Here is a 24,849-nt window from a genome sequence, read left to right as displayed (position 1 = left end):
CTTTCATTTGTGTTCTCTATTCCTTGAAATAATGTAACAGAATAAATCTAGCAGCAGCAACAGCAGCAGTAGCAGGATTTATAAGAAGTTTTGGAAAGTTTGGTGAGTCACAAGCGTGGTAGGCCTGATGTACAGTGCAAGAATGCAGGAAGCTGTAGAGGGCAAAGGTTTTGACAACAGCAGTCTCTTGTGACGTAAATGGAATACAGAGTTTGGCTGAGTGAAGTGAGGCTTTGGCTCAATTATGGGGTCACCAAAGTGTGGTTCCCATGATACAATGTATCCTGGAACTCACTGCTAGACGAAGAACTCAAACTCCCAGCTTGGTTTCTGCCCAAGACTTTAATGCATAAATCAGATCAGTACATACGCAAAGCAGCAGAGACGGAGTTAACTGCTCCGGCACCCAGAGCAGCATGCACCTGGGGGTGGGGCTAGTGTCCCAAGGGGCGGGGCTAGTGTCCCAGGGGGTGGAACGAATGTCCCAGGGGGCGAGCCTCAGGGGGGGCGCAGCCGTCCATCTTCCACCTGACAGTCCTTCTCTTCTCTTTACCAGGTACCCAACCATAGGCGCTGACTCCATGGGGCCTGAGGGGGCCCGAGCCCCCTCAAAAATTCGTTTGGGGGGGCTCTGCCCCCCCAATAATTTAAGAAAATTATTAGTTATATTATGCTTTGTAAAATCACAAAATTATGTTGGTATTTTTTATTTTCCTTGTTTGACAATAGTTACCTTTTAAATTACATTCAGTAATGAGTTAAAACAAAGCCACTCCCGATCTAGAGAGGGGGTGGGGTTGCGGGCTCTCGACCCATCAACAATCTCGTGGGGATTCCCCCTAGCTCATTAATATTCACCGCCCACGGCGGCACCCAATCGGCTGCCGCAAAGGGCGTGCCCTCACAGGTTCACTTAAGGTCGGGGCAGCCCGGGGCTCGCCCCTTTCTTTCCCCCAGCAGCAGCGGTTTGGAGGTCTTGGGCCCCCCCAATATTTTTTATAAGTCGGTATGGGCCCCCGCCCCCCCAATATTTTTTATAAGTCGGCGCCCCTGTACCCAACATACCCAACATACCCAACATACCCAACTCTCTCAATTGTTCCTTATAAGACTTGGTTTCCAGACCCTGGTAATCTTGTTCGCTCTCCCCTGCAACCATTCTTGTCCATATCATTCTTAAATGGTGGAGCCCAGAGCTGGACACAGTACTCCAGATGTGGTCTGACCAAGGAAGAAAGTAGCAATGCTATTAATTCCCTTGATTGGGACACTATACTTCGGTTGTTGCAGCCTAGAATAGCATTAGCATTTTTTGTTTCCTGCATCACATTGTTGATTTATGTTAAGCTGGTGGTCTACTAAGACTCCTTTTATATGCCTGTTGTCTTTGTCCATGGGGTTTTCTTGGCAGGGATACTGGAGTGGCTTGCCGGCTCCTGCTCCAGGTGGATCACATTTAGTCAAAACTCTCCACTATGACCTGTCCATCTTGGGTGGCCCTGCATAGCATAGCTCATAGCTTCTCTGAGTTATTCAAGCCCCTTTGCCACGGCAAGGCAGTGATCCATGAAGGAGATCCTGAAGCTGAGGCTCCAATACTTTGGCCACATCATGAGAAGAGAAGACTCCCTGGAAAAGACCCTGATGCTGCGAAAGATTGAGGGCAAAAGGAGAAGGGGACAACAGAGGACAAGATGGTTGGACAGTGTTCTCGAAGCTACCAGCATGAGTCTGACCAAACTGCAGGAGGCAGTGGAAGACAGGAGTGCCTGGCGTGCTCTGGTTCAAGGGGTCACGAAGAGTTGGACACAACTAAACAACAACTAAGACTCCTAGATCGTTTTCACATGTGTCTCCCATCTCATATTTGTGCAGCAGATTTTTCCTGCCTAAGTGCAGAACCTTTCATTTGTTCTGATTGAAATTCATTTTGTTAGCTTTGGCCCAGTTTTCCAACCTGTTAAGGTCATATTGAACCCCAGTTTTTTTGTCAGCAGCATTGGCTGCTGTTTTCAAGAGGACCAGGAATGAGCTTTTATATTTATAAGAAGTAACAGAGGCACTGTATGTAAGAAGAGAATGATGGTCAGCTGCAAGAATGGACTTACAGCAAGTGAAGGGTCAAGTGGATATTAAAGAAGAGATGATGTGGCTACAGGAGGAAATGATTATTTTTAAGAGATTGTATTAAATTAAAGTGATTTGGTTTGGTTTGCAATAATTTTGAAAACTAATAAAAAATAATTTATTTATTTTTTAAAAAATGTAATGAGCTAGATGGCTGGACTGTAGGAACTAGAGAAAAGAACTGAAAAAGTGCACATGTATTATGCTTAGTAAACCAGGGTTACCTTATTTCAAAAAGTGAAAATCCGGACACAAAAGTTGTTGAGCTTTTTTTCTTTTTTTTTTGCTTTTTTGCTTTTTTGCTTTTTGCAAATAATGTAATCTTTAAGCTAGTTATAAAATAAGGAAAATCACCCAAGAAATCAGTACTTCCAATATGTGCACCCACCTATGTCCGGGTCTTAGATATATCTAAGTCACCTCCAGACCTACAGAATTCAGTCACAAACTGGAAATTTTGCTCCAAGCAATTAAAGTCGACTAAAGTTATCTGTTGTTCTGACACAACAAATCCCCCCCCTTTTTTTTTTTTACAAAATGACTTTTGTTGTTAAGAAAGCAATGGGGAAATGCACTACAATGTGTGGGATAAACATTTAATTAACAGGAAGTGTGAACCAGTGTGAAAGCAAATCAAGGTGGAATCAGGTTGGATGCTCCCTGTCATGTGACAGTCCCACAAACAAATAAGAATGAGCATAGGAGCCATCACCTCAGGTCCAAGGTCTCTTCAGCCCCCCAATAAAATATTTGATGGGGCCTCCCCCCCAAGTTGATGAACATTGCCATTCAGATGGAGTGTGCACACCACATCATATGATTGATTATGCAGGGTGGGGCTTACCTGCCCCGTCAATATTTTATTCAAGTTGCACTCCTGAGAATGAGTGCTCTATAAAGACTAAGCATCCTCTAACCTCCAGGTAAGCTTTGTGCAGCAAATCAGGATGAATTGTATAAGTAGGTCACCCAAGTTCACAAACTTCAGCAAAAGAACCCACCCAGCTTCCTTGTTGTATGCAGGGAAGGACGGTGATCAGACAACCATCTGCTGATCATTCACTGTAGAGAGAAACATAACTAGAGTAACTCTCCCCTGCAATGCTTGAAGAGGAGAAGATCATCACTGCTTTCTGCTGGGCCAGCAGCATCATATGTGAGGTGTTTTGCAGCTCATACTTAGCAAGAAGTGCCCCCACAGGCAAGCAGGATTCACAGTTTCTTTTCCTGCTCAATACATGTCTGTGTAGATGGGGGACACCCTGTTTTTTGGGTGGGAAAAGCTTTCTGAAACTTGATTCCTAGCACACATTTGCCAGCCAAAGCAGGTGCAATACATGGTATCATTTTACTTTCATTCTTTCCCTCTCCCCCTTCTTGCTTAAAATAGGACAGCCATTATGGTGATACAGGAGGAATAGAATTTCTCAGGCCTAGAAATAGGTTTACAGCAATGAGCCCTCTCAAATTACTATTTTGCAATTGCCTTCTTTTTCCTTTTAATTTTTTCTAAGTATTCCATATTATTGTGGCGCTCTCTCTCTCTCTCTCTCTCTCTCTCTATATATATATATATATATTCTCTTGTAATTTTGTTGCTGAAGCTTTGCAGTCCAGTCAAACTAGTATATGACCCAGGTATTTAAAATAAAAAGGCATGTGTGGTAATAAACATTTGGAAAGTCCACCAAACTCATATCCCAAATTCTTCTCTGAGAACTTGAGGCCATTTTGAATGCAAGAACATTCCCTTCAGTTGTTAGATTCAGATATTTCATGTAAATTTCTGAGATATGACTACCTTTGGGGCTTATTCAGACCTCTGCCACTTTCCCCTGGAGAAAACCTGAGGTTTAGTGCTGAATCAGAACAAGCAGCAACTGGCTTTTTCGCAGACTGCCATTTGTTCCAATCAAGCGCTAAAGAGCAGGTTTTCTGGGGGAAAGCAGGGCAGAGGCAAAACCACCCGGACCCATGCTTAGAAAGCAAGTGGAAAACTGCTTGAACCTGTGCTTTCTAAGCATTGGGACAAGCAGAAGTGTGAGTGAGCCCTTACAAATAGATATTTGTGATTTTCCAATATGGCAGCTTTTCTCCAACATGGAGTTTTTGGAACTTTCAGGATGTTTATCGTGACTTTGCGATTTTCAGCATTTACTCTAAATCAGTGTTTCCCAGTCTTGGGTCTCCAGTTGCTTTTGGACTACAGTTCCCATCATCCCTGAGCACTGGTCCTGCTAGCTAGGGGTGATGGGAGTTGTAGTCCAAAAACAGCTGGGAAACTCTGCTTTAAATGGCTGGGCTGTGTTGGTTCATTTATTTATTTTTGCAAATTGCACCATATACACAGCAAGTCCAGTGCGCCCATGAGGCATGATGAAGCGGTTGTCTCAGGACCACAGACTCTGGACAGGTGAGAGGGGTGATGGCAGGCATTGGCGCCACATTTTTGCATACCCTCACGCCCATCCCTGGCTTCCTTTCTTTTCCCGCAAGGCCACCTCCCAGCGATTGTAGAGAAAGAGGAAGCAGGGTTGGCATTTTCCATTGTGCCTGGAGTGGCTCAATTTCTCTCTTGACTCATAGGCTATTAAAAGTTGGGCGTGATGCAAGAGTTGGCTAGACAATAGCTGAAATCATCTCAGTAAAAACACACCAGCAAGGGCACAGAGGAAGCCGCCTTAAACTGAGACAGATCATTGGTCCATCTAGTTCAGTACTGTCTGCCCTGACTGGAAGCAACTCTCCAGGTTGCACACACAGGCTAGCCCCTCCCTAACTCTGCCACTGAATTGTGGCCATGCACACCAAACTAGAGAGCCGTGACGGCTGTTACCTCTGGGGACCAGCACCGGTGGAAGGAGAGCAGCCTGGGATGTGGTACCTAGTGGGAATTAGAAGCACCAACAAAGCATGGCTTTATATCCCAGATACGAGCTGTCTGATCTGTCCTTGATTACTGCTGGGTTGATGTTAAATCCTGGCAGCCAGTATGCATGAAGGAGAAGGTGGAAGTTGGGGAGGGAGAGCAAAAAGCGCTGGGAAAATAACCAGCAGACGCTTGGGGAAAAAATAACCAAGGCAGGGCCTGACTGGCCTGGGTCATATCCCCATGGCTACAGGCTGCTCAGTAAGCTCCTTCCAGCTGCTCTTTGACTTTAGGAACACAAATGCATTCCTTGACCCTGGCCCCTTTGTTTTGACTGCCTCATAGCTCTCCTACACTCATTAACTTCCTAAGCTGCTGCTTGCAAGACACTGGCCAGGGCTGTTTTTCTGTTCGGTTTCTTCGACTGCATTGCACTTTGCTTCATTCTGGGCCTTGGCTTCCATCACATCAGTTCCAAAGAGGAGCCTTTATCGTTTTGGAGGACAACAGGTCAGGAAACCTTGGTAAGTCTCTCTTTCTTTTGTGTGCATGTGTGTGTGTAAAAAAATCATAGAGCATTAAAAAGAAAATTGTAAGATTTCTCTGGTGGAGCATCTGTTTTGAGGGCAGAAGGTCTCAGAGCTGGTCCTCAGTACTTCCAGGCAAGGCTTGGAGTGTCCCTTGCCTGAAACCCTGGAGAGTCACTGTCATTCAATGTAGACAATACTGAGCAAGATAGACCATTGATCTGCAGCTTTCTGTGTTCCTGTGCTCAGACACCAGTGTTGAAATGTAACATGCACATGGAAGTGTTCCAACAAAAGGCAGGGGAAAGTAAGCTTTCAGTACTGCAAAGGTTGCATGGGATTTTTGTCCTGGAGCAACAGACCATGAGGAAAAGTTGTGGCATTTGAAACTTCTTAGTTTAGAGAAAAGTAGAGTAAGAGGTGACATGATAGATGCTTATAAAATGATGCGCTGCGTGGAGAAAGCAGATAGAGAATGTTTTCCCCTCCCTCTTCATAACACAAGAGTTTGTGGGCATCCAGCAAAGCTGAATATTGACGGATTCAGGAAAGATAAAATTAAGTACTAATTCACAAAGTGCATAACTAAACTGTAGAGTCCACTCGCACAAGAGGCAGCGATGGCCACCAACTTGGGTGGCTTTAAAAGAGGACTGGACAAATTCATGGAGAAGGCTTTGCAATGGCTATGTTCTACCTCCACTGTTGGGGGCAGTGATGTTTCTGAATACCAGTTGCTGGAAGCCACAACAGGAGAGAGTACACTTGGGCTTGAATCCTGCTTGCTGGTTTCCCAGTGGCCTCTGGTTGGCCACTGTGAGAACAAGATGCTGGAGCAGATGAGCCATTGGCGTGATCGACAGGCTCTTCTTGCATTCTTATATCATATATGTGGACCAACCAGGGATAGAGATCTTCTCCCAATGCCCCAACATTTTCCTCCCATCTGCTTGTCTTCAGAAGAGGACACGGTGAACATTGGGAAGTGGGTGCAGTGACCATTCCACCACTGTTCCACACCAGCAGATCAAATTGACCCAAGAGAAGAGGGAGGTTCCACCAGCTTAATTTAGTTACATTGAGTGGGCTTCCCCATTTGTCACTTCTTGATAAATTTCTTTTGTGCCCCTCTCTTGTGGAACCCCATGTTTTCAACCTGTAAAGGAGATTAGTCTGAGTGAAACTGACGTCCCCAAGGTTACTGAGCAAGCTTCATACTTGAGCAGGGATTTGAATCTAGATTCCCTACTGGGAACAACATTTTCAGCAATGCAGCCGCCAGCAACCTAGCAACCAATTTAACCCATCCTAGGGCCAAGTCTTGTGTTACTTTTTTTTGGACTTGGGGATAAAAAGTACCCAAATATGTATGAATTCCCATACAATTCCACTGGAATTGGAACGTTTTACACCCATTACAACCTTACTCTACGATCTCTGACTTAGAAAGAAAATATCCAAGTACGTGTGCACATTTCAATGGCTGGATTTCCCTGCAATAAGAACTAAAGTGGAGGGGACAGAGATTTTGCCCACTGCCATTTCTATTTTTATTGCAAGGGAACATGGACATTTGAACCTGTGCACCATATTCACAATTGATGGGGCTGCTCATCTTCTAGCTGACTATAAACAATTAAGTGGGAAGCAGGCTTTAGTGTAATCTCCCTGGAGTCCACAGGAGCACTCCAAGTCTGCTCTGGAATGGGCTGACTTCTGCCAGCCTCCACCACCCTGGTACAGCTGGACTTAAATATATAAAATGTACAGAGTAAAAGAAGCATATACCCTTTTGCTGAGTAAGTTGTTATGAGCATGTCGGGACATTCTCACACATGTTGTTCAGGCTTGGTGTGAGATCCTTTTCTTTATTCATCATCTCTCAAGTGACTCGTTTTGACCCATTCCTTTTAGACCTCTCCCTTATTTTTCTTGAATATTGTCCCTGATTTAAGTCATGTAGTTCTTTTCTCCTGAATTTGCCTGCAGCTGTGTCTGTGGTCACCCCCCACCCAAAGACATCACAATATATCTCAGGTTCTTTTGTTTTCCCTAGGCTGTGTGCTGTCCTTAGGAAGTTTCAGGATGTTCCTTTGTGATGGAATAGACACCTATAGATCAATAAAGCAGCTGGAAAGTATGCTTGAATGTGAAAGTGGCTCTGAAAGTGGATCATGATTCTTTCACAGAACTGAATCCCATTGATTTAAATGGGGTTTTCCATGTGATATATTTTGAATTAGTGTCACACTTCCATTGTAACCTGGTTTACTGTGCCACAAAATTTGCCAATTCCTGGCCTCTCTACCTACTTCTGCTGATTTGAGTCTGAAGTAAGGACACACAAACGCTTTTCTGCCTCCTGCCCACACATAGTCTTACTTCCACTTGCTCTGGAAATGGATGTTTACACCAGCACCCTCTGCAAAATACAATGAGCCACAGTACCATCAAAGGTGGTCATGAAAAAAGATTCTAAGAATGTAGAGGAGGGGAAACATAATCGACTTGGCAGTTTCCTTTGTCTTCAGCAAACATCAGTGAATTTCCTAGAAATTCTGGGCGGAAAGGACTTGGCTGTAGCCCTGGCAGTTGTTGTTCATTAGCGAACTTGAGCTACTTGGGGGAAAGCAGTTTCCTTGATACGCTGCTGCTGCTGCTGCTGCTGATTTTGGTTACCCTGCTGTGGGGATACAAATAGCAGCACACAGAGAAGGGGGCATTCATATTCATATCACTTACCCTTCCTGCTAGGCAGCTGCTTGCTTACTTTCAGCCTTAGCTCACTCTTAAGTTCCTGAAGTTACAGCCATCCTCTTGTTAAACAGGGCAGGACATCAGTGATCCATGGGTAAGCATTAACCGTCCTCTGATATTTATTTACCAGCTGTAGATCAGAACAATAGCCCCCTTTTGATACGGGAGATGGGGCGTTTGAAGGGTAGAGCATGTGTCGATTTAGAGTTTACTTCTAAAAATTGTAGACAAGCTGGAAAACCAGGTCTTTTTATTTTCCAGTCGTGGAGGGGGGTGTTCAGCTTTTTACACTGGATAATAAATGTAAGTCCAGACTGCAATTTGCTTTCTGGATGGGCAGCTTATGATATGTCTTGGGGGGGGGGGGTGTTATCTCTTTATGACACCAAGCCTTGTTTTGCACACTTGGCTTCTTCCCAGCTTGGCCTGTGTCCATACAAGAAACATTTCACTTCCCAGCTTGCATTTGGACATGCTCAATAGCTGTGTTTTGAAGTTTGATACAAGCAAGCACAACTGGCTTTCCAGCACGAGGGCTGACGCCATGCCTGGCTCACAACAGCTGTTTTTAACAAACATTTACCAATCAATTACTGTATTGCATCAATGATTAAGGGCATTGAAAACAAAACAAAAACCAGAAACCCAAGGTAAGTTAATCTAGAGTACTTTCTTTTGCTTTGGATGAGGTGAATGAATGAGGTGGAAAGAATCCCTAGTTGATGATTCAACTTCCCTTGATCTTAAAGTAAGGGATGTGCTATAAGTGGAGAAAGCAGCAGTTACCTCGGATGAACTAAAGCTTGGCACTGCCAATTTGCAGAAAGCACACAGCGTGTCTGGCAGACATTTGTGGCAGCAGAAAACTGCTCCCTGTTCAATCCATGACAGTTCAGTTGAAATAACAAGTCTGATTCACATGAACAACCTCGGGGGCAACCATCTGGAAACAACCTGGGGTCATCTCTGATTGTGTGAACAAGCCCTATGTAATATTGTGCTACTGGGTTTCTTTCAAAATTGTATTTTGATGCAAGATAGAACAGTGATCAGTAACCAGATTGGTCAGTGAGCCATTCCTCTACAACACCCCTAAGTTTACAAGGCTATAAACAAACTCTGGGAGCGGGGATAGTCTTTTTCCTTGCTCCATGTGGCTGTGTTAAATTATGACGTAATCGATGGCAGCTGCACAACTTTCCAGTTACATTCACGCCAAATGGAGTAATGGAGGATTTTGCAGGAGAAAGGGGAGGGTGAGATAGTAAGTGAACAAATCTAGCCGATATGGTTCTGCAATGGCTGAAATGTTATCCATGCAGAGCCCACTGTTGCAGGCAACACCAAGAGGAGGTGTTCGATTAGGGGTGAGCAACATAGCTGTCAACGTTTCCCTTCTTTAAGGGAAATTCCCTTATTCCAAATAGGATTCCTCGCAAGAAAAGGGAAAAGTTGACAGCTATGGTGAGCAACCTCGAGCACAGGGACTATATGCGGCCCTCTAGGCCTCCATACCTGGCCCTCAGAACTCTCCCCAGACCACACCCTTCACTGGTCTTGCTTCCTGCCTTGAGTGGCTTTGCCTTACAGGAAATTTATCCTTGCGCTCCGATAATGCCTCTTGTTCATATGGAGCAAGGATGGAGTGTTGTGTGTGTAGAAACTAGCTTACGGTACGAAGGCAATTTTTTCATTAGTTGATTTGCCCACATTTGCCTGTGGCCCCATCCACCACAGCCATGTGGCCCTCAGAAGGCTGTTCAGGCTGTTCAGGTGTGGCCCTCAGGCTGCGAACAGTTTTCTCACCCCTGGATTTGATGAAGTCAACAGTAGTAGCTGGTGGCCATTGGGAGTGGTGGGGCGGAAGGCAGGGAGTTCAAACAGCACAAGGAACCATAGCCAATGAGAGGCAGAGCCAAGTAGTTCTGGCTTTGCTTCCATCCCCATTCTAGCTCTGTTTGACAAGGACAACACTGAGACGAAGGAGGAAGCTGACAGGCAGTACGACTTCTGAACTGGTGGTGAGTAAGAAGGCAAGGCATTTGAGGTCTGCTTGAGGGCAGACTGAGGTAGGTGGCTCACTGCCCCATTGGCCCAAGCACTCTTTAGATCAGGGTTGTCAGCCTTTTTCGACCAACAGCATTTCTGTATGCTAATTTCACTAATATTATATTTGTTTTCATGCAAACTTTCCCCAAATATATGCATTTTTAATGTGCACGATATGAGTAGAGAACTGCTCGCAAAATTTGGATAGAACAGTTGTATTTCGGTTCGCATTAAAATGCGACTCAAATCAAATTTCCCCTTACACCACTATGCAGTTAAAACAGCTACAATACGATTCCTGGTTCTCTATTCCTGGTTCCTGCCAACTTTGCAGACAAAACATTCTCTTCTTCTCCTTGCTTCCAGGTAATGATTAACTGAAGATCATGACAGGCTCCTGGACAACGTGTTGCAATAAAAAGAGCATACCCAAGAATGGACTGCATGAATTGGATTCAGTGGCAGAGAACAAGAAGGAAAAAATGCAGATGAAGCAAGAGATCACCTTGCTTAATGGCATTTCTTTGATAGTAGGGAACATGATCGGCTCGGGGATTTTTGTGGCTCCCAAGGGTGTTTTGATGTACAGTGGCTCGTATGGACTCTCGCTCCTCCTCTGGGCCCTTGGTGGGATCTTTTCCTTGTTTGGAGCACTGTGTTATGCTGAACTGGGGACATCCATTATTAAATCAGGAGCAAGCTATGCCTACATTCTAGAAGCTTTCGGAGGTTTTATAGCCTTTATCAGACTATGGTCTTCCTTGCTTATTATTGAGCCAACAACTCAGGCCGTCATTGCCATTACTTTTGCGAATTATATTGTTCAGCCGATATTTCCCTTCTGTGAGCCACCCTATGGAGCAGTTAGGTTGATTGCAGCTGCCTGCATCTGTAAGTAAAATTCTAGTTCGTCAATGCAACAATTTATTTTGATTATGCAAGTTCAGGCTGTTGTGACGTGGGGTTTGTGATTTCAGCTCTCTTGACATAATATGCTGGAGACAGTTCTCTAGTAACACTTCTTTATTAAAAGCAACAAGACTAAAGACTGAGGAGGGGAGAGCTACATTTATAGGGACAGGGAACCAGCTAGAAAGGATACATTTTGGAGGGAACAATATCAGGCAATCACAGTCCTGCCTTTTGGAGGCAACCAATAAGACAGAGGATCCAAATACAGCAGCTTAAATGAACCAATAGTAGCTGTACCCTCTGGAACCAAAAGACTTTACCCTAATGCAAATACAGACAATAATAATACAGATATAAAATCCTTTGACTCAATACACAACACAGGCCACAAACTAACAGTTTCATGTGCCTTCTGAGGGAAGGTTGCTTACAAAACACCTAGGCTCTTGCCACTGAATCAGAGGAAAAAGTCTGGATTCCGACAGACTTGATAGGAAAATGGGATGTGTGTGTGTTAAATATTAAGGCTGTTTAGTAGCCATCTGTTAATTACAGGGCTATGAAAGAAACAAAGATTTTTGCCCAAGACCCTAGAGAGTCATACATTGTAGGCAGCATGGATCAGAAAGCTCCTAGTTTTCCAGGGTTTTTCTTGTGCTTCTCAGATATTAGAGATAAACAACAGTATAATGGTGCATCGGGTTACATACGCTTCAGGTTACATACGCTTCAGGTTACATATGCTTCAGGTTACACACTCCGCTAACCCAGAAATAGTGCTTCAGATTAAGAACTTCGCTTCAGGTTGATAACAGAAATTGCACAACGGCAGCGGGAGCCCCATTAGCTAAAGTGGCGCTTCAGGTTAAGAACAGATTCAGGTTAAGAACAGACCTCCAGAACGAATTAAGTACTTAACCCGAGGTACCACTGTATTCACCACCTTTTTCTGAGGAATAAACATCTATTGTTAATAACAGAATGCTGGGATAGAGAAGTCAGGAATGGGGAGCCTATGGCCCGCAAGATGTTAGTGGACCACAACTACTCCCATCATCCTTGACCCCACTGACCAGGCTAGCTGGGGCTGAGGACACCTGGAGCAAAACCATCTGTTTCCCCATCCCTGAGACAGACAGCAGTGTGATCCAGTAAGACATCATTTTGAGGTGATGGTGGGAGGATGATATTCTCATACTGTGTGTGTAGTCTAACTGCTTACTCTGGGAACTACAGCTTTGGGAGGAGAATAAAGATCTCCTTAAAGAAAAGCTCAGCACCCTAAAAAAACTACAGCTCCCAGAATTCATTGGAAGAAGCCATGCTGCTTAAAATGGTATCACAGTTCTTTAAATATATGATGTGAAACATGCTAAGGCACTCAGGTTGAACAGTTCCCAAAGCATTAGCCCAAAAATGCTATTTGGGAAGGGTATATTTTTTGTCACCGGATATGACAGTTTGGGAATCTGTTTTCTTTGTCCTTTTATTATTTTACCAATTATGAAAAACTTAAACTTTTGTTCTCAAAAGCTTTTTAAGAGACCCCTCATAATCTGAGACCGGAATTTCCCAGACATATCCGGAATGCTGCTGTCTCTAGCAGGGTCCAGGCAGAAATCTGTAAAAAGCTCAACAACGTTTCTGTCTGGATTTTCACTGTTTGAAACAGGGCAACCCTAGCTGCATATCCCCAGAAGCCAATACAGTATATTTTTCATAGCAAACTGCAACTTTGTCTCTGAATGCTAGAGGGCACTAAAAGAATGTTCTCACCGTGCTCTTATCTTGTTAGTGAAATAGTTGGAGTTGTAAAAATAACACCCTCCCCCTCCTGAAAACAGTTTCGGGTTATTTGTTTTGCACTCATATTGACAGCACTGTTTGATGTTTTAAGATTTTACTTGGATTGCCAACCAAAAACTGACCATGCATCAATCTTAGCTTTCTGAAGAGTATACCTACAAAATATGTGGGGTTTTCAGATGCCTGTTTGTCGTACCCTTAATTTATATTTTTAGGCATACATTTTTTTAAAAATGTGAATAAACCCTTTGTTCATCTTCATAACAGTCTTTTAAGGTAGGTCATTTATTATGTCTATTTTAAAGATTGGGAACTGAGGCTGAGTGACTTGACCAAAACCAAGTCAGTGTCACAGGTAGGACTTAAACCCAACAAGCACAATCCTATTCATGTTTATTCCAAAAAAAATTCCACTATGCTCACTGTTCTATCAACTGGAGCTGTACTGGGTATCTGTACATTGACATCCTGGCACAGGAGGGAATCCAAGATGATCAAGGTTCTGGAAAACAAGCCCTATGAGGAACAGTTGAAGGAGCTGGGTATGTTTAGCCTGGAAAAGAGGAGGCTAAGAGGAGATATGATGACCATCTTCAAATATCTAAAGGGCTGTCACATGGAAGATGGAGCAAGCTTGTTTTCTCCTTCTCCAGAGGGTAGGACCCAAACCAATGGATTCAAGTTACAAGAAAGGAGATTCTGACTAAAGATCAGGAAAAACTTTCTGACAGTAAGAGCTGTTCAGCAGTGGAACAGACTCCCAGAAGAGGTGTTGGACTTTCCGTCCTTGAAAGTTTTTAAGCAGAAGTTGGATAGCCATATGTCATGTATTATCTAGTTGAGATTCCTGCATTAGTTACACTAGATGAACCTCAGGGTCCCTTCCAATGCTACAATTCTATGATTCTATTATTTTTCTTTTCTTTCATTTTTCTTTTCTCCCTATTCTTGTTGAGTCTGTTGAGGCATGCTTAGAAAATGCAACACTATAAAACAGATAATATGCAGATCCATTGTTTCCTTACTGAAAAACTGACTTCATTCCAATGTCTCTCCAATCCTGCCTTCCATCTGGGAGGCTACAGTGCTTAATCGGTGGCTCTCCAAGTATTAACTCCTATCTGGCCCAGCCAGCATAGCCCATGGTCAGATCCTGATTCAAATGACTGTTTGTTTTGGGTCGTCCCCCCCCCTTTAAGTCCTTATCATAGCCAGTTGATCTCTGCTGCTGTTATGTTAATTGAAAAACGTCCAAGTCATCAGTATTCTAATGAAGTACAGCTAACTGGGTTTATCTAATTTGTATCCTGTTCTCTTATTAGGCTCCCTGACCTTTATTAACTGTGTCAATGTGAAGTGGGGAACCAGAGTGCAAGACCTTTTCACATATGCCAAAGTCATGGCCCTTATTGTGGTAATAGCTGTGGGTCTTTATAAAATCACCCAAGGTAAGAACTTACTTTCTGTGTGTAAATATGATAGCAAAACTGAACAGCATATAGACTCTGGTCTAGCTCATACTTTAATTATGGGCTATTATTATTATTATTATTATTATTATTATTATTATTACTGTTATGTTCTTCACACTTGAACCAAGTATCCCAAGTATCAAGTGAGAAGTTGCTACATGAAGCAGGAATATACACACCCTATAGTCAATGCTGGAAGGTTTGTGGATGCCATGACACACGGTAAAGGTGATATGAAGCTACTTTCGTTCAGCATTTTCATGTAGGGAACATTCTGATTCTGCCCCTGTTTCCTATAAGCTACATATTGGTTGTGTGTAGGCATGTAGATGTAAATAATAATAATAAATAACCACAGGCTTCTGATGTTTCCACAGGAGAAACTGATAACCTCAAGGAGCCATTTGAAGGCTCCACAGCAGACGCAGGATTCATTGCACTTGCCCTTTACTCAGCTCTTTTCTCCTACTCTGGATGGGATACACTGAATTTCGTCACGGAAGAAATGAAAAACCCGGAAAGGTATACATGCCTGTCTTGGGTCATAGCATTCTTGCATTAGGTGCCAAAGTTTTATGCATATTTCAAGCAGGTCATTGTTATTGTTTTTCTAATGTGCCTCCCCTTTGGTTTACCCTTCAGTTGGTTGCAAATAACTGTTTCATTTCCTTTTGCAGGAACTTGCCCCTCTCCATTGCAATCTCAATGCCCATCGTGACCATCATTTACCTGCTGACAAATGTGGCCTACTATGTTGTGCTGGACATGCCTGCCCTGTTAGGGAGTGATGCTGTGGCCGTGGTACGTCACAAATCATGAGTTTGTAGAATCACAGAGCGGGAAGGGATCTCAAAGGACATCTTGTTCAGCCCCTGCCAATACGGGAGATTCACTGCTATAACATCCTTGATAGGTGGCCATCCAGCCTCTGCTTTAAAACCTCTAATGAAAGAAAGTCCACCATGGGCTCACCATGGGCTCAAGGCTCAAAGAAGTTGTAGTTTACATCATCTGCAGGGTCCAGGTTGTGGAAGGCTGGTTCTTGCCTTCCACTGTGTCATGTAATTCTACTCAGTATTGATCCGGGGCAGATTCCAACGTATAGTTAGCAGAGTTAAAACTTAAACACGTTGCAGGAATTGCCCAAAAATAAACCAGAGGCAATTAATGTTCCATCCAGCAGAGCTTTACTGCTACTGAAAGCAAATGAGCATAATGGTCACAAATCCATTCAGGATTGGCACTGTCCATAAGAAATTCAGTTGAAGCAGACTAAACTTAAACTTTAAAAAGGTAAAGGACCCCTGACAGTTATGTCCAGTTGTGAACGACTCTGGGGTTGCAGCGCTCATCTCACTTTACTGGCTGAGGGAGCTGACGTTTGTCCGCAGACAGTTTTTCCAGGTCATGTGGCCAGCATGACTAAGCCACTTCTGGTGAAACCAGAGCAGCGCATGGAAATGATGTTTACCTTCCCGCCGGAGCAGTACCTATTTATCTACTTGCACTTTGACGTGCTTTTGAACTGATAGGTTGACAGGAGCAGGGACCGAGCAATGGGAGTTCACCCCGTCACGGGGATTCGAACCACCGAACTTCTGATTAGCAAGCCCAAGGCTGAGTGGTTTACACCACAGCGCCACCCGTGTTTCCCAACTTAAACTTACCATAACTTATAATAAGTCTAAACCTTAACACTACGTATACTATGTACAGAACACCACACCAGAAGGAAAAGAGAAAATGAATCCAAGACTCCTCCTTGCCTATTATTATAGTCAGCATGACTATGACAGAAAGAAATAACAGAACCAGTTTAAGCCAGCTGTACTCAGCTTCTCTGAAGGAATAACCCAAACATCTGGAACCTTCTGCCTGTTTCTTTCACACAGAGAAGCTTCCAGAACCCTCTTGAATTAATTAGAATGGGAAAACTCCTGACACACTGCCCACGAGTACCTGACAAAAATGTCAAATTCTGCCCAAACTTACTTACTTTCTTTCTTTCTTTCTTTCTTTCTTTCTTTCTTTCTTTCTTTCTTTCTCTATCTATTATCTATCTATCTATCTATCTATCTATCTATCTATCTATCTATCATTCTCTCTCCTGTGCACTCAAACTTCAGCAGCCAGGAAAACATGTCTTATTAGCATAACTGACTCCATTAGTGCAAACTGGCAATTTTAGTTGAAAATTATAATCACAAATTACATATCTTGAAAGCATGCATTGGCATATGCATTAAACTGTCATTCCAAGTGTCCTAGGCTTTAGGAAAGCATCTCTTAACCAAATTAGATTACTGTACATTTTATGCCCACTTCTTAAAACTACTATAGGATTTAAGGAGTCAATGGGGGGGGCCAACTCAACAATATTTTTGTGTTCAGCTGTTGTCTGAAACCCATAACTGTTGATCCATCAGATCCATCAGATCCTAATATCCTGGATTGTGTGACCAGCTCATATCCAGTTCTTGAAATAGTGGGAGACTTCAAAACGTTCAGGCAATTATACATGGAAAGTATGGTACATGAAGATTTGGTTGCAAGCAAGCCTAATATGCAAAGCTGTTGCAGAATAATAAATCTGGGCCCATACATCTGTACTTGTTGACTGAATGCACGTGTAGCTGATTTTCCCTGTTGTCTGCTTCCAGAGGGGTGAAGAAGGAACCCTTCCTTGCATCTTATAAGTATATTGCAGAGCATACTGCAGAATGTACAGTTTATGTAATAATCTCCTCTGCTCCCTTGTACACAATTTAGTAGTTCACAAAATCCCACAGTGGTGATTAAATCCCACCACTGGGTTGTGATCAATCTTTTAAATACATATTAGTTTCACTTTCTCATGTTGTTTAACCATCCACTCACTGGCAATTTGGCTGTGTGTGACAGATAACTGAAATATTATTAGTGTGGCTTTTAAAAAGCTGTTCCAAGATTATGGTGGGGCATTGTTGTCAAAAATGAGCTCGCCCGACTTTGTGCTTCAGCTGTAAATTTCCGTGACAGTTGGCTGGCATTGTGAAACTAGCTGAGTGAGCCTATTTTCTTTTCTTTCTTTCTTTTTCTTTTGCAGACTTTTGGTAATGAGACTCTTAGCCATGCTAAGTGGATCATCCCTATTGCAGTGGCGATGTCTTGTTATGGAGGATTAAACTCATCAATTATTGCAGCTTCCAGGTATGTGGAATTCAGAAACTAGCACTGTGCAGATGGAGCCAGTAGCATTCTGCCAGAAATGATTTTACTGAATAGAGTATCATACTGCTACAACTTAGCAAAGCTTCTGTCACTTTTTCTCTTATAAACTAAATGGATTTTGCTCCCGCCCCAAGAAAAATCCAGCAGTAAAACGGCTGTAAAATACAATTGAATGTCAGTTAACAGAGTCAGCTCTTACATCTGAGATTCTGCTGTGCAGAGCTAGTCAGTTTTAGGCATTTAATAACAAGGATTAATTGGGTTTAATTCAATTGTACAATAATAAATTATAAGAGGATACATAGCAACGTGTATTCTGTTTTTCTTTTTGAATTTCCTATGTGAATTTTTTTTTAAAGCTGTTCAGAACTCCAGATCCTCATTCCACTGAAAGCTGAAGAGCTTAGACTACTGTTCATTGCATTTTTTTTTAAAAAAATACAAATTAATGGTAATTCTACATACACTGGTAACTCAGCAGCATGGAAATGACATGAGACTGAAAAGGACCTCGAAAGCACACTGCCACCTGGTGGTCTACTTTAGGAATGCAGAAACCTTTTACAGTGGTACCTCGGGTTACATACGCTTCAGGTTACATACGCTTCAGGTTACAGACTCCGCTAACCCAGAAATAGTGCTTCAGGTTAAGAACTTTGCTTCAGGATAAGAACAGAAATCGTGCTCCGGCGGTGTGGCAGCAGCGGGAGGCCCCATTAGCTAAAGTGGCGCTTCAGGTTAAGAACAGTTTCAGGTTATGAACGGACCTCTGGAACGAATTAAGTACTTAACCCGAGGTACCACTGTATTGCCATGCCTAATTCCACTTAGGCCAAGCATACAGCACCAAGCAAATATTCTCTCATAAGCCGTATAAACTCTTGCCTTTTCAACACTCTTTGTGACAAATAATTCAGGAGTTCTGCAAAGAGTTCTGCTGGCGTAACAAGCTGTGGGATGCGAGTCCCCCTTGTCACCTGGCAGCAGGTATGGAGAACCTTTGGCCCTTTTCTGAACTACAGTTCCCATCATCCCTGGCCATTGACCATGCTTGCTGCAACTCACAGGAGTTGAAGTCCAGCATCATCTGGAGGCCCAGGGGTTCCTCACAGCTGCCTTGTATTACTGATACCAGGGCTGGTGCAAGGCATTTTGCCGCCTGAAGCAAAGGAAAAGATGGCCAGTTCTGCCTGGAGACGGGCAACTGAATTTCCCTTCAACACTGCCAACAGGGCAACACCCTCTGCCACATCTGAGGGCAGCAGCTTAGCGGGGAGGCGGGGGGAGTAGGACAGGCCATGCATGGCACACACAGAACTCTTCCATCCAACACCTTGCCACCAATTCCTGCCCTCTGCATTTTCTGCCTCCTACAGTCTAATAGCAGGGCCGGCCTGGACTGAGACACATGAACATGTACCCTTATTCCTTTACCCTGCTCATGTTACACTGGTGCAATGAGATCCTACGCTGATTTTGAGGGCGCATTTAGCCATTCCTTGCAGATAGCAGTGACTATAGGCTGATTCAGAAGTTGCGAGTCTGGTGAAGTTGTCATTTCCCTATGACCGAGTCCAGTAACAGGAATTACATGGAACGGATGAAATGGATCTCTCACCTTAGCACAGCAATTGTGGAGTAACCACTTTCCAACAGAGGAAAGTATCTGGCACCAGAGGCGGTTTTAGGGTGGCACAGCCAGTGCGGTGGCACTGGGTCCCCATGCTGCAGGGGACACCACAACAATGCTATAGACTGGAGCATGAGAGGTGGGGGGACAGATTTTAGCATCGCGTGGGGCACTGCTGAAATTTGAGAGCCCAAAGTCTGCCACTGCTTCATCACACAGCTTTTGGCAAATGCTGAAGATGCGCCTCTTTATCGAGATGTATATTTTTAGAACCCACCTCATGTCTGTAAATTTTATTTTGAACTGTTCCTAATATTGTGTAATACTGTTTTTTAATATTTCTTTAGAGAGCCATGTCATGTGTCGCCTTAGAATATAATAGGACTGTGCACTGATAAGACTTTTTTAAACCTTGTGGCAGGCTTTTCTACGTTGGAGCCAGAGAAGGACAACTCCCAGATAGCCTGAGCTTGATTCATATAAAATGTTTCACACCTGTTCCTGCCCTCGTTTTTAATGTAAGTGATTACAAAGTGTAAGAAAGAAAAACTCATTTTCATTTACAGTGGTACCTCAGTTTTCGGACATCTCCGTTGCTGAACATTTCAGTTTTTGAACACGCCTCAGAAGTCAAATGGCTTCCTTTGCATGTTTCTCAATTTTCTCAATGAAATTTGCAGACCGCCCTTTGCACCTCAGTTTTTGAACATTCTGGAAGTCGAATGGTCTTCTGGAGTGGATTATGTTTGAAAACCAAGGTACCACTGTATATTTGTTTTGTTCTGAAATCTACATTCAGTGCATTCTCAATCCTACCAGTACTGCATGAACTCAGCCAAGCAAACTCACTCTGTTCTTACCAGGCCAGTTCCTTGTTGTCATCCTCACAACTAAGAACACACTCATGGTAATAGCTAAGTGCAGTGACTTTTGGATATTCCCATCCCTATTATACAATTCCAAAGGGGACCACATCATCAGTTGTATATGCAGATCCTGATCACTCTGCATGCAGTCTTGATTGCTGGATGCAAGCATCTGGCCAAGGGATCTGTTTATGCAGTGATCAGATGTGCAGGAGGACTCTGATCTGCTTTCTTGTTGGATCAGGGGCACCTGTGACCATTTCCAGTGCTCGTTTTCTAAAAAAAATGTTTAGAGGTACTCTCATTTTGACTCAAGAAAATCACCATTTTATAGTTCAAATCGGGGGAAATAAATACAATAAATGGACAAAAGTACAAAGATTCACAAATTGTTTAGTGGTATGCGTCCCCCCAGAAAAAAGCACTGCCCACATCACAAAATATCATGCAACCATAGAAAAAGAAAACAAACTGTCAAAGGATTTAAAAAATAATAATCAAGGACAAACCCTTGGAAGGATTTAAGAAACTGCATGTGCTTTTGCAGAAGATTCCCAAAATCTCAAAAAGGATGCAAAATGTTTTTGTCAGGCTTTAAGCAAAGAACATTGTGTGTAGTGTGCTATCAAGTCTGTGTTTAGAATGTGGTGTTTAGGAAATTATATATCTCTCTCTTTTCTTTTTGTTATCTCTTTGTAGGGTTTAATGACTTTGATTTATCTCCTTGTGGAAGATGTCTTTCTGCTGATTAATTACTATTGCTTCAGCTATTGGTTCTTTGTTGGGTTATCCATTGCAGGGTTAATATACTTAAGATATACCCAGCCAGACAGGCCAAGACCCATTAAAGTAAGTAAATAGCAGAGCAGAAGCTTCAAAATGTGCGCATAGGTGTGAGTGTGTTGCAGCTTTGCTATCAAGAACGTGTAGAATCACATTTTCTCCTGCTTAAAACCCCTTTAAACTGTGGTGCAAACTAAATTGGTCCTTGATACCCATCTTCTCCTGATAGCATTGAGGTGAGAGAGAAAATTCCTGGTCAGACCATGACCTAGAAATATTCTGAGCATCAAGTACAGTTATTTCTCTTTTGGAAGCTGCTCTGAAAATAGTGCTGCCAGCATCTCATGGAGGAAAAGGCGATTGATGGCTTCTAGGCATGATGGCTACAGTCTACTTCCACTATCAGAGGCAAAAGTGCTTCTGAATACCAGTGACTAGAAATGGTAGGAGGGGAGAATGCTCTTTCGCTCTTCTGCTTGCAGGATTCCCTCTGGCATCTGGTTGGCTATTGTGAAAACAGGATGCTGGGCAAGAAGGACCATTGGCCTGATCCAGCGGGCTCTTCTTATGTTCAGCAGTGACACAGTTGTGATCAGGCATGCTATGGAGATTCCATTTTTAGTTATCATGGCTACTCTCCTGAGTTATCCTGCCTGAGTATTCATACCCCAGGACAGCCTCCCTCAACCTGGTTCCCTATGTACTGGGGGAAGCTGATGGAAGCCATAGTCCCAAACATCAGGCTGTGGAAGGTCGCTCTAGACAGCTGTATCCTTAACTTAACAGTATTTCATGTGTATACTAGAACTTAGTGTCAGGAGTTCAGCCTACCCTCGAGTAGGTCTCTGGCAGAGACACATGTACAACTGGCATGTTCCCTCCCTCCTGGTCAATCGTTCGAGAGCTTCATAAGCTTTCTTCAGCCCAAACATCACACAGCTGACACCAGCACACTTAGGGATCCACAGTTTGCACATTTCACGTGACAGAACTCAGCATTTTGGCTAATCTACTTTATTTACATATAAACACACACGGAGCACTGCAACATGGCTCCCTCTCTCTCTAGCATCAGACAGCAAAGAGAAAAAGGACAAAGGACAATAGCTCCATGTCACGGAACACAGTAACACAAACATCCTGTCTCCGTCACTTCCCACTCTGTGGAGTCAAAGCATATACTGTCATGTGAAAGACAACAATCCTATGACTGCAATCATGGAGCAGGAATTCTAACACCTAGTATATTGCAATGTTAGCAGCTATAGAAATGCTTACATAAAATGGCGGGGCTGTTGCTGGCAATCACTGGCGGAGAGAGTGCTGTTGCAGTCATCCAGCTTGCAGGATTACAGGCATCTGGTTGGCCACTGTGAGAACAGGAGGCTGAACTAGGTGATGTTATTATATGATGTGGTGTCATGCTGCAATTGCCCCACAGCCTTTCCTATAACTTGCATTCCTCTTTTTGTACCTGCAGCTCAGCCTCTTCTTCCCCATTGTGTATTGCCTGTGCACCCTTTTCCTAGTCATAGTCCCACTCTTCAGCGACACAATCAATTCCATTATTGGAATTGGTATAGCACTCTCTGGAATTCCTGCTTACTTTTTGGGAGTCTATTTACCCGTAGAAAAGAGACCTTGGTACCTGCGAAGGCTTTCAGGTAAGAAATGTTTATTGTATTTAAAATGGCGGTTTTGTTATGTAATTTCTGTCTGGAAGTACTTCAATGCATGCTGAACTGCTATTTAGGCAGCAATACATTATGGCTTTTAGTGGATTTTAAAGTATTTATGTCAACTGTTATCTAATAGTCATATCACTCATTATCCCAGGGGTAGCAGACCTGGTTTTCTCCTGATGCATTTGGACTGCAGTTCCCATATGATCCAGCCAACATGGTCAATGGTCAAGAATGATGGGAGTTGTAGTTCAACAGTATCCAGAGTGCACTACATTGGCTATCCCTGCAATATCGCAGCCCCCTTTGCAATGGCCTAATGACGGGAAGGACTGCCATGCTCACTAGGTTTTTGATATTAGGCAGAAACACCCTACATCAGTGAAGTTCTTAATTTCATAATTTCATATAATTGTTTTATCTTGTAGCTACAGCCACTAAGTATGCCCAGATACTGTTTTGTTGCTGTCTGACTGACCTGGATATTGAAACGGAGACATCGGAAACCAAAGCCAAGTAGAACAAATTGGACTGTTTTCTCCACCTGAAGACTCCGGCGTCACTGGGACATGTTCCCTTTGTCTTCCTGGGCCGTGCCAAGCCATGCACAACTGTATTGTACATCATTTTGATGTTCCTTAATCTGTACTGCACTCTTAGTCTTTCCTTTGTCTGATGACCAGTTCATGAGGATGTCTCCATGCTGATTCAATAGCTGGTAATTATACACTATTTAAAAAACAGAAGGTACACTATATAGGAACAAGCAATAAGTGCTAGGATTTCTTTAAGGAGCTCATTATAGATGTCTTCAGGTTGCCAATTGAAAGTAGAGATCTGGGAAGGAAAACGTAAAATGATGTGAAGAGGAGGAACTAAAAATAAATGCATTTCCAACCTCAACCTTTTCCCCAAAAGGGCATAGGAAAAAGCATCCATGTATTAATTTTTTAGTTCTAAGGTGCTGCAGGGCTGTAAACCTATGCCCAGGAACCCAACTGAACTCAATGGGACTTCTGAACAGACCTGCACAGGATTTTGCTGTAGGACTTTTACACAGAGAACGTGCAAATGCATTTCATTCAGTGCTGGTTAAATCAAAGTAGTAACTTCAGTCTGAATCTGTGGGGAACTGCATTGCGGCAATGGACTATCAAAATCGGTGGAAGGCTATCAATGATACAGCAAGGAGTTGCCCTGTGCTCTTGAACTGATCTTTGTACACCTGATCTTCAGGTTCAGCACCAGTGCAGCACCTGCCATTGGCTGTGTTGCACCTAGTACATTGCCTTACTGCAGCAGTAGCCAGTGTGGTGGCCCCCATCAAGTCCCATCAGCCCCACATCCCTTATGGTCCATGGTCAGGGCTCTCGTCAGGCAACGACTGGAGGCCACCACACTGGTGACTTCTGCTTTAACCCCTTGCAGGACACCATTGTGCTACAAAGGAAGGCATGTTCAGCGACGATCCCGGCAGTGTCTTCAGCAGAATGCAAAGCATTGTTGGAGAAGCACAGGTGTTCTGTTATGGATACAATTCTGTACTCAGGATTTATAATCCTCCTTGACATTTTTTTTTATTCTGAGTGTGGCTGAGCTGAGCTTGATGTCTTTCCCACATGCCATGCTTAGGATTCTTCTTTTGCTAGATGTCTCTATACTACCACAGCTAAAGGAGCAAATTGTGCTGCCAGTGATAATTATCAGTGCCGAACAACTACCGCTTTTTCCTTCTGAATATGCAATTGACTGAATAGAATGAACACAAAGCATAAACTGATCAACTTTCCCCCCTTCCAGCCAAAGCATTTTATATTACAAGCAACGCATGTGGTATTTGCAGCAGAGGGTGACTGCCTGTTAAATATGCTTCTGTTTTGAATAAACTTGGGTTAAAAAATGGTGTGAATGTTGTCTAGAGATGTCAGAAATAGTTGTGCCAAAGCACGTGCAATCTTTGTGTTGTATCTTTTTTTCTTAAAGAATCAAAAATTGTAACTAAAAGTAATTTCTTTCCCCATCCCACCAAAAACACAATAACCCCAACTCACTTCAAAATTATAACTATGTTGATGAATGTTCCTTGAATACCTGCATGTTCAGAGAATATTTGCTATTTGACATCAATATGACATCCAGTCATATTTGATATGTATGTA

At 43.1% G+C, this 24,849-nt stretch overlaps 1 protein-coding gene across 4 annotated transcripts; it reads left to right on the top strand.

Annotated features, from left to right (window-relative positions):
- The first annotated feature begins 5,377 nt into the window (after positions 1 to 5,377).
- Positions 5,378 to 24,592, top strand: LOC309348729 (Y+L amino acid transporter 2-like). Of its 4 annotated transcripts, none has more exons than XM_081874400.1 (10): positions 5,378 to 5,520; positions 10,696 to 11,220; positions 14,370 to 14,495; positions 14,897 to 15,041; positions 15,197 to 15,320; positions 17,605 to 17,708; positions 19,781 to 19,877; positions 20,925 to 21,074; positions 22,489 to 22,672; positions 23,119 to 24,592. In XM_081874400.1, exons 2-10 carry the CDS (start codon positions 10,716 to 10,718, stop codon positions 23,208 to 23,210), a joined length of 1,527 nt encoding a protein of 508 aa, XP_081730526.1. In that variant the 5' UTR covers positions 5,378 to 5,520; positions 10,696 to 10,715; the 3' UTR covers positions 23,211 to 24,592. The 4 variants fall into 4 exon arrangements, with proteins under 4 accessions (XP_081730526.1, XP_081730523.1, XP_081730525.1 ...); XM_081874397.1 differs by lacking the exon at positions 5,378 to 5,520 and adding an exon at positions 8,160 to 8,374; XM_081874399.1 differs by lacking the exon at positions 5,378 to 5,520 and adding an exon at positions 10,160 to 10,301.
- The last annotated feature ends 257 nt before the right edge of the window (positions 24,593 to 24,849 follow it).

This window comes from Podarcis erhardii, assembly GCF_964252035.2.
Source record: "Podarcis erhardii genome assembly, chromosome: 8".
In the NCBI taxonomy this organism is placed as follows: domain Eukaryota; kingdom Metazoa; phylum Chordata; class Lepidosauria; order Squamata; family Lacertidae; genus Podarcis; species Podarcis erhardii.
Note: the sequence above shows the minus strand (reverse complement) of the source record. Positions and strands in the feature narration are given on the sequence as shown.

Excerpts from the sequence above, each read along its gene's own strand:
- LOC309348729 (XM_081874400.1), top strand. The coding sequence starts at position 10,716 with ATGACAGGCTCCTGGACAACGTGTTGCAATAAAAAGAGCATACCCAAG. Across the intron at positions 14,496-14,896 it reads TCTTTATAAAATCACCCAAG|GAGAAACTGATAACCTCAAG; the intron begins GTAAGAACTTAC and ends ATGTTTCCACAG. Across the intron at positions 19,878-20,924 it reads TTCCTGCCCTCGTTTTTAAT|GGTTTAATGACTTTGATTTA; the intron begins GTAAGTGATTAC and ends ATCTCTTTGTAG.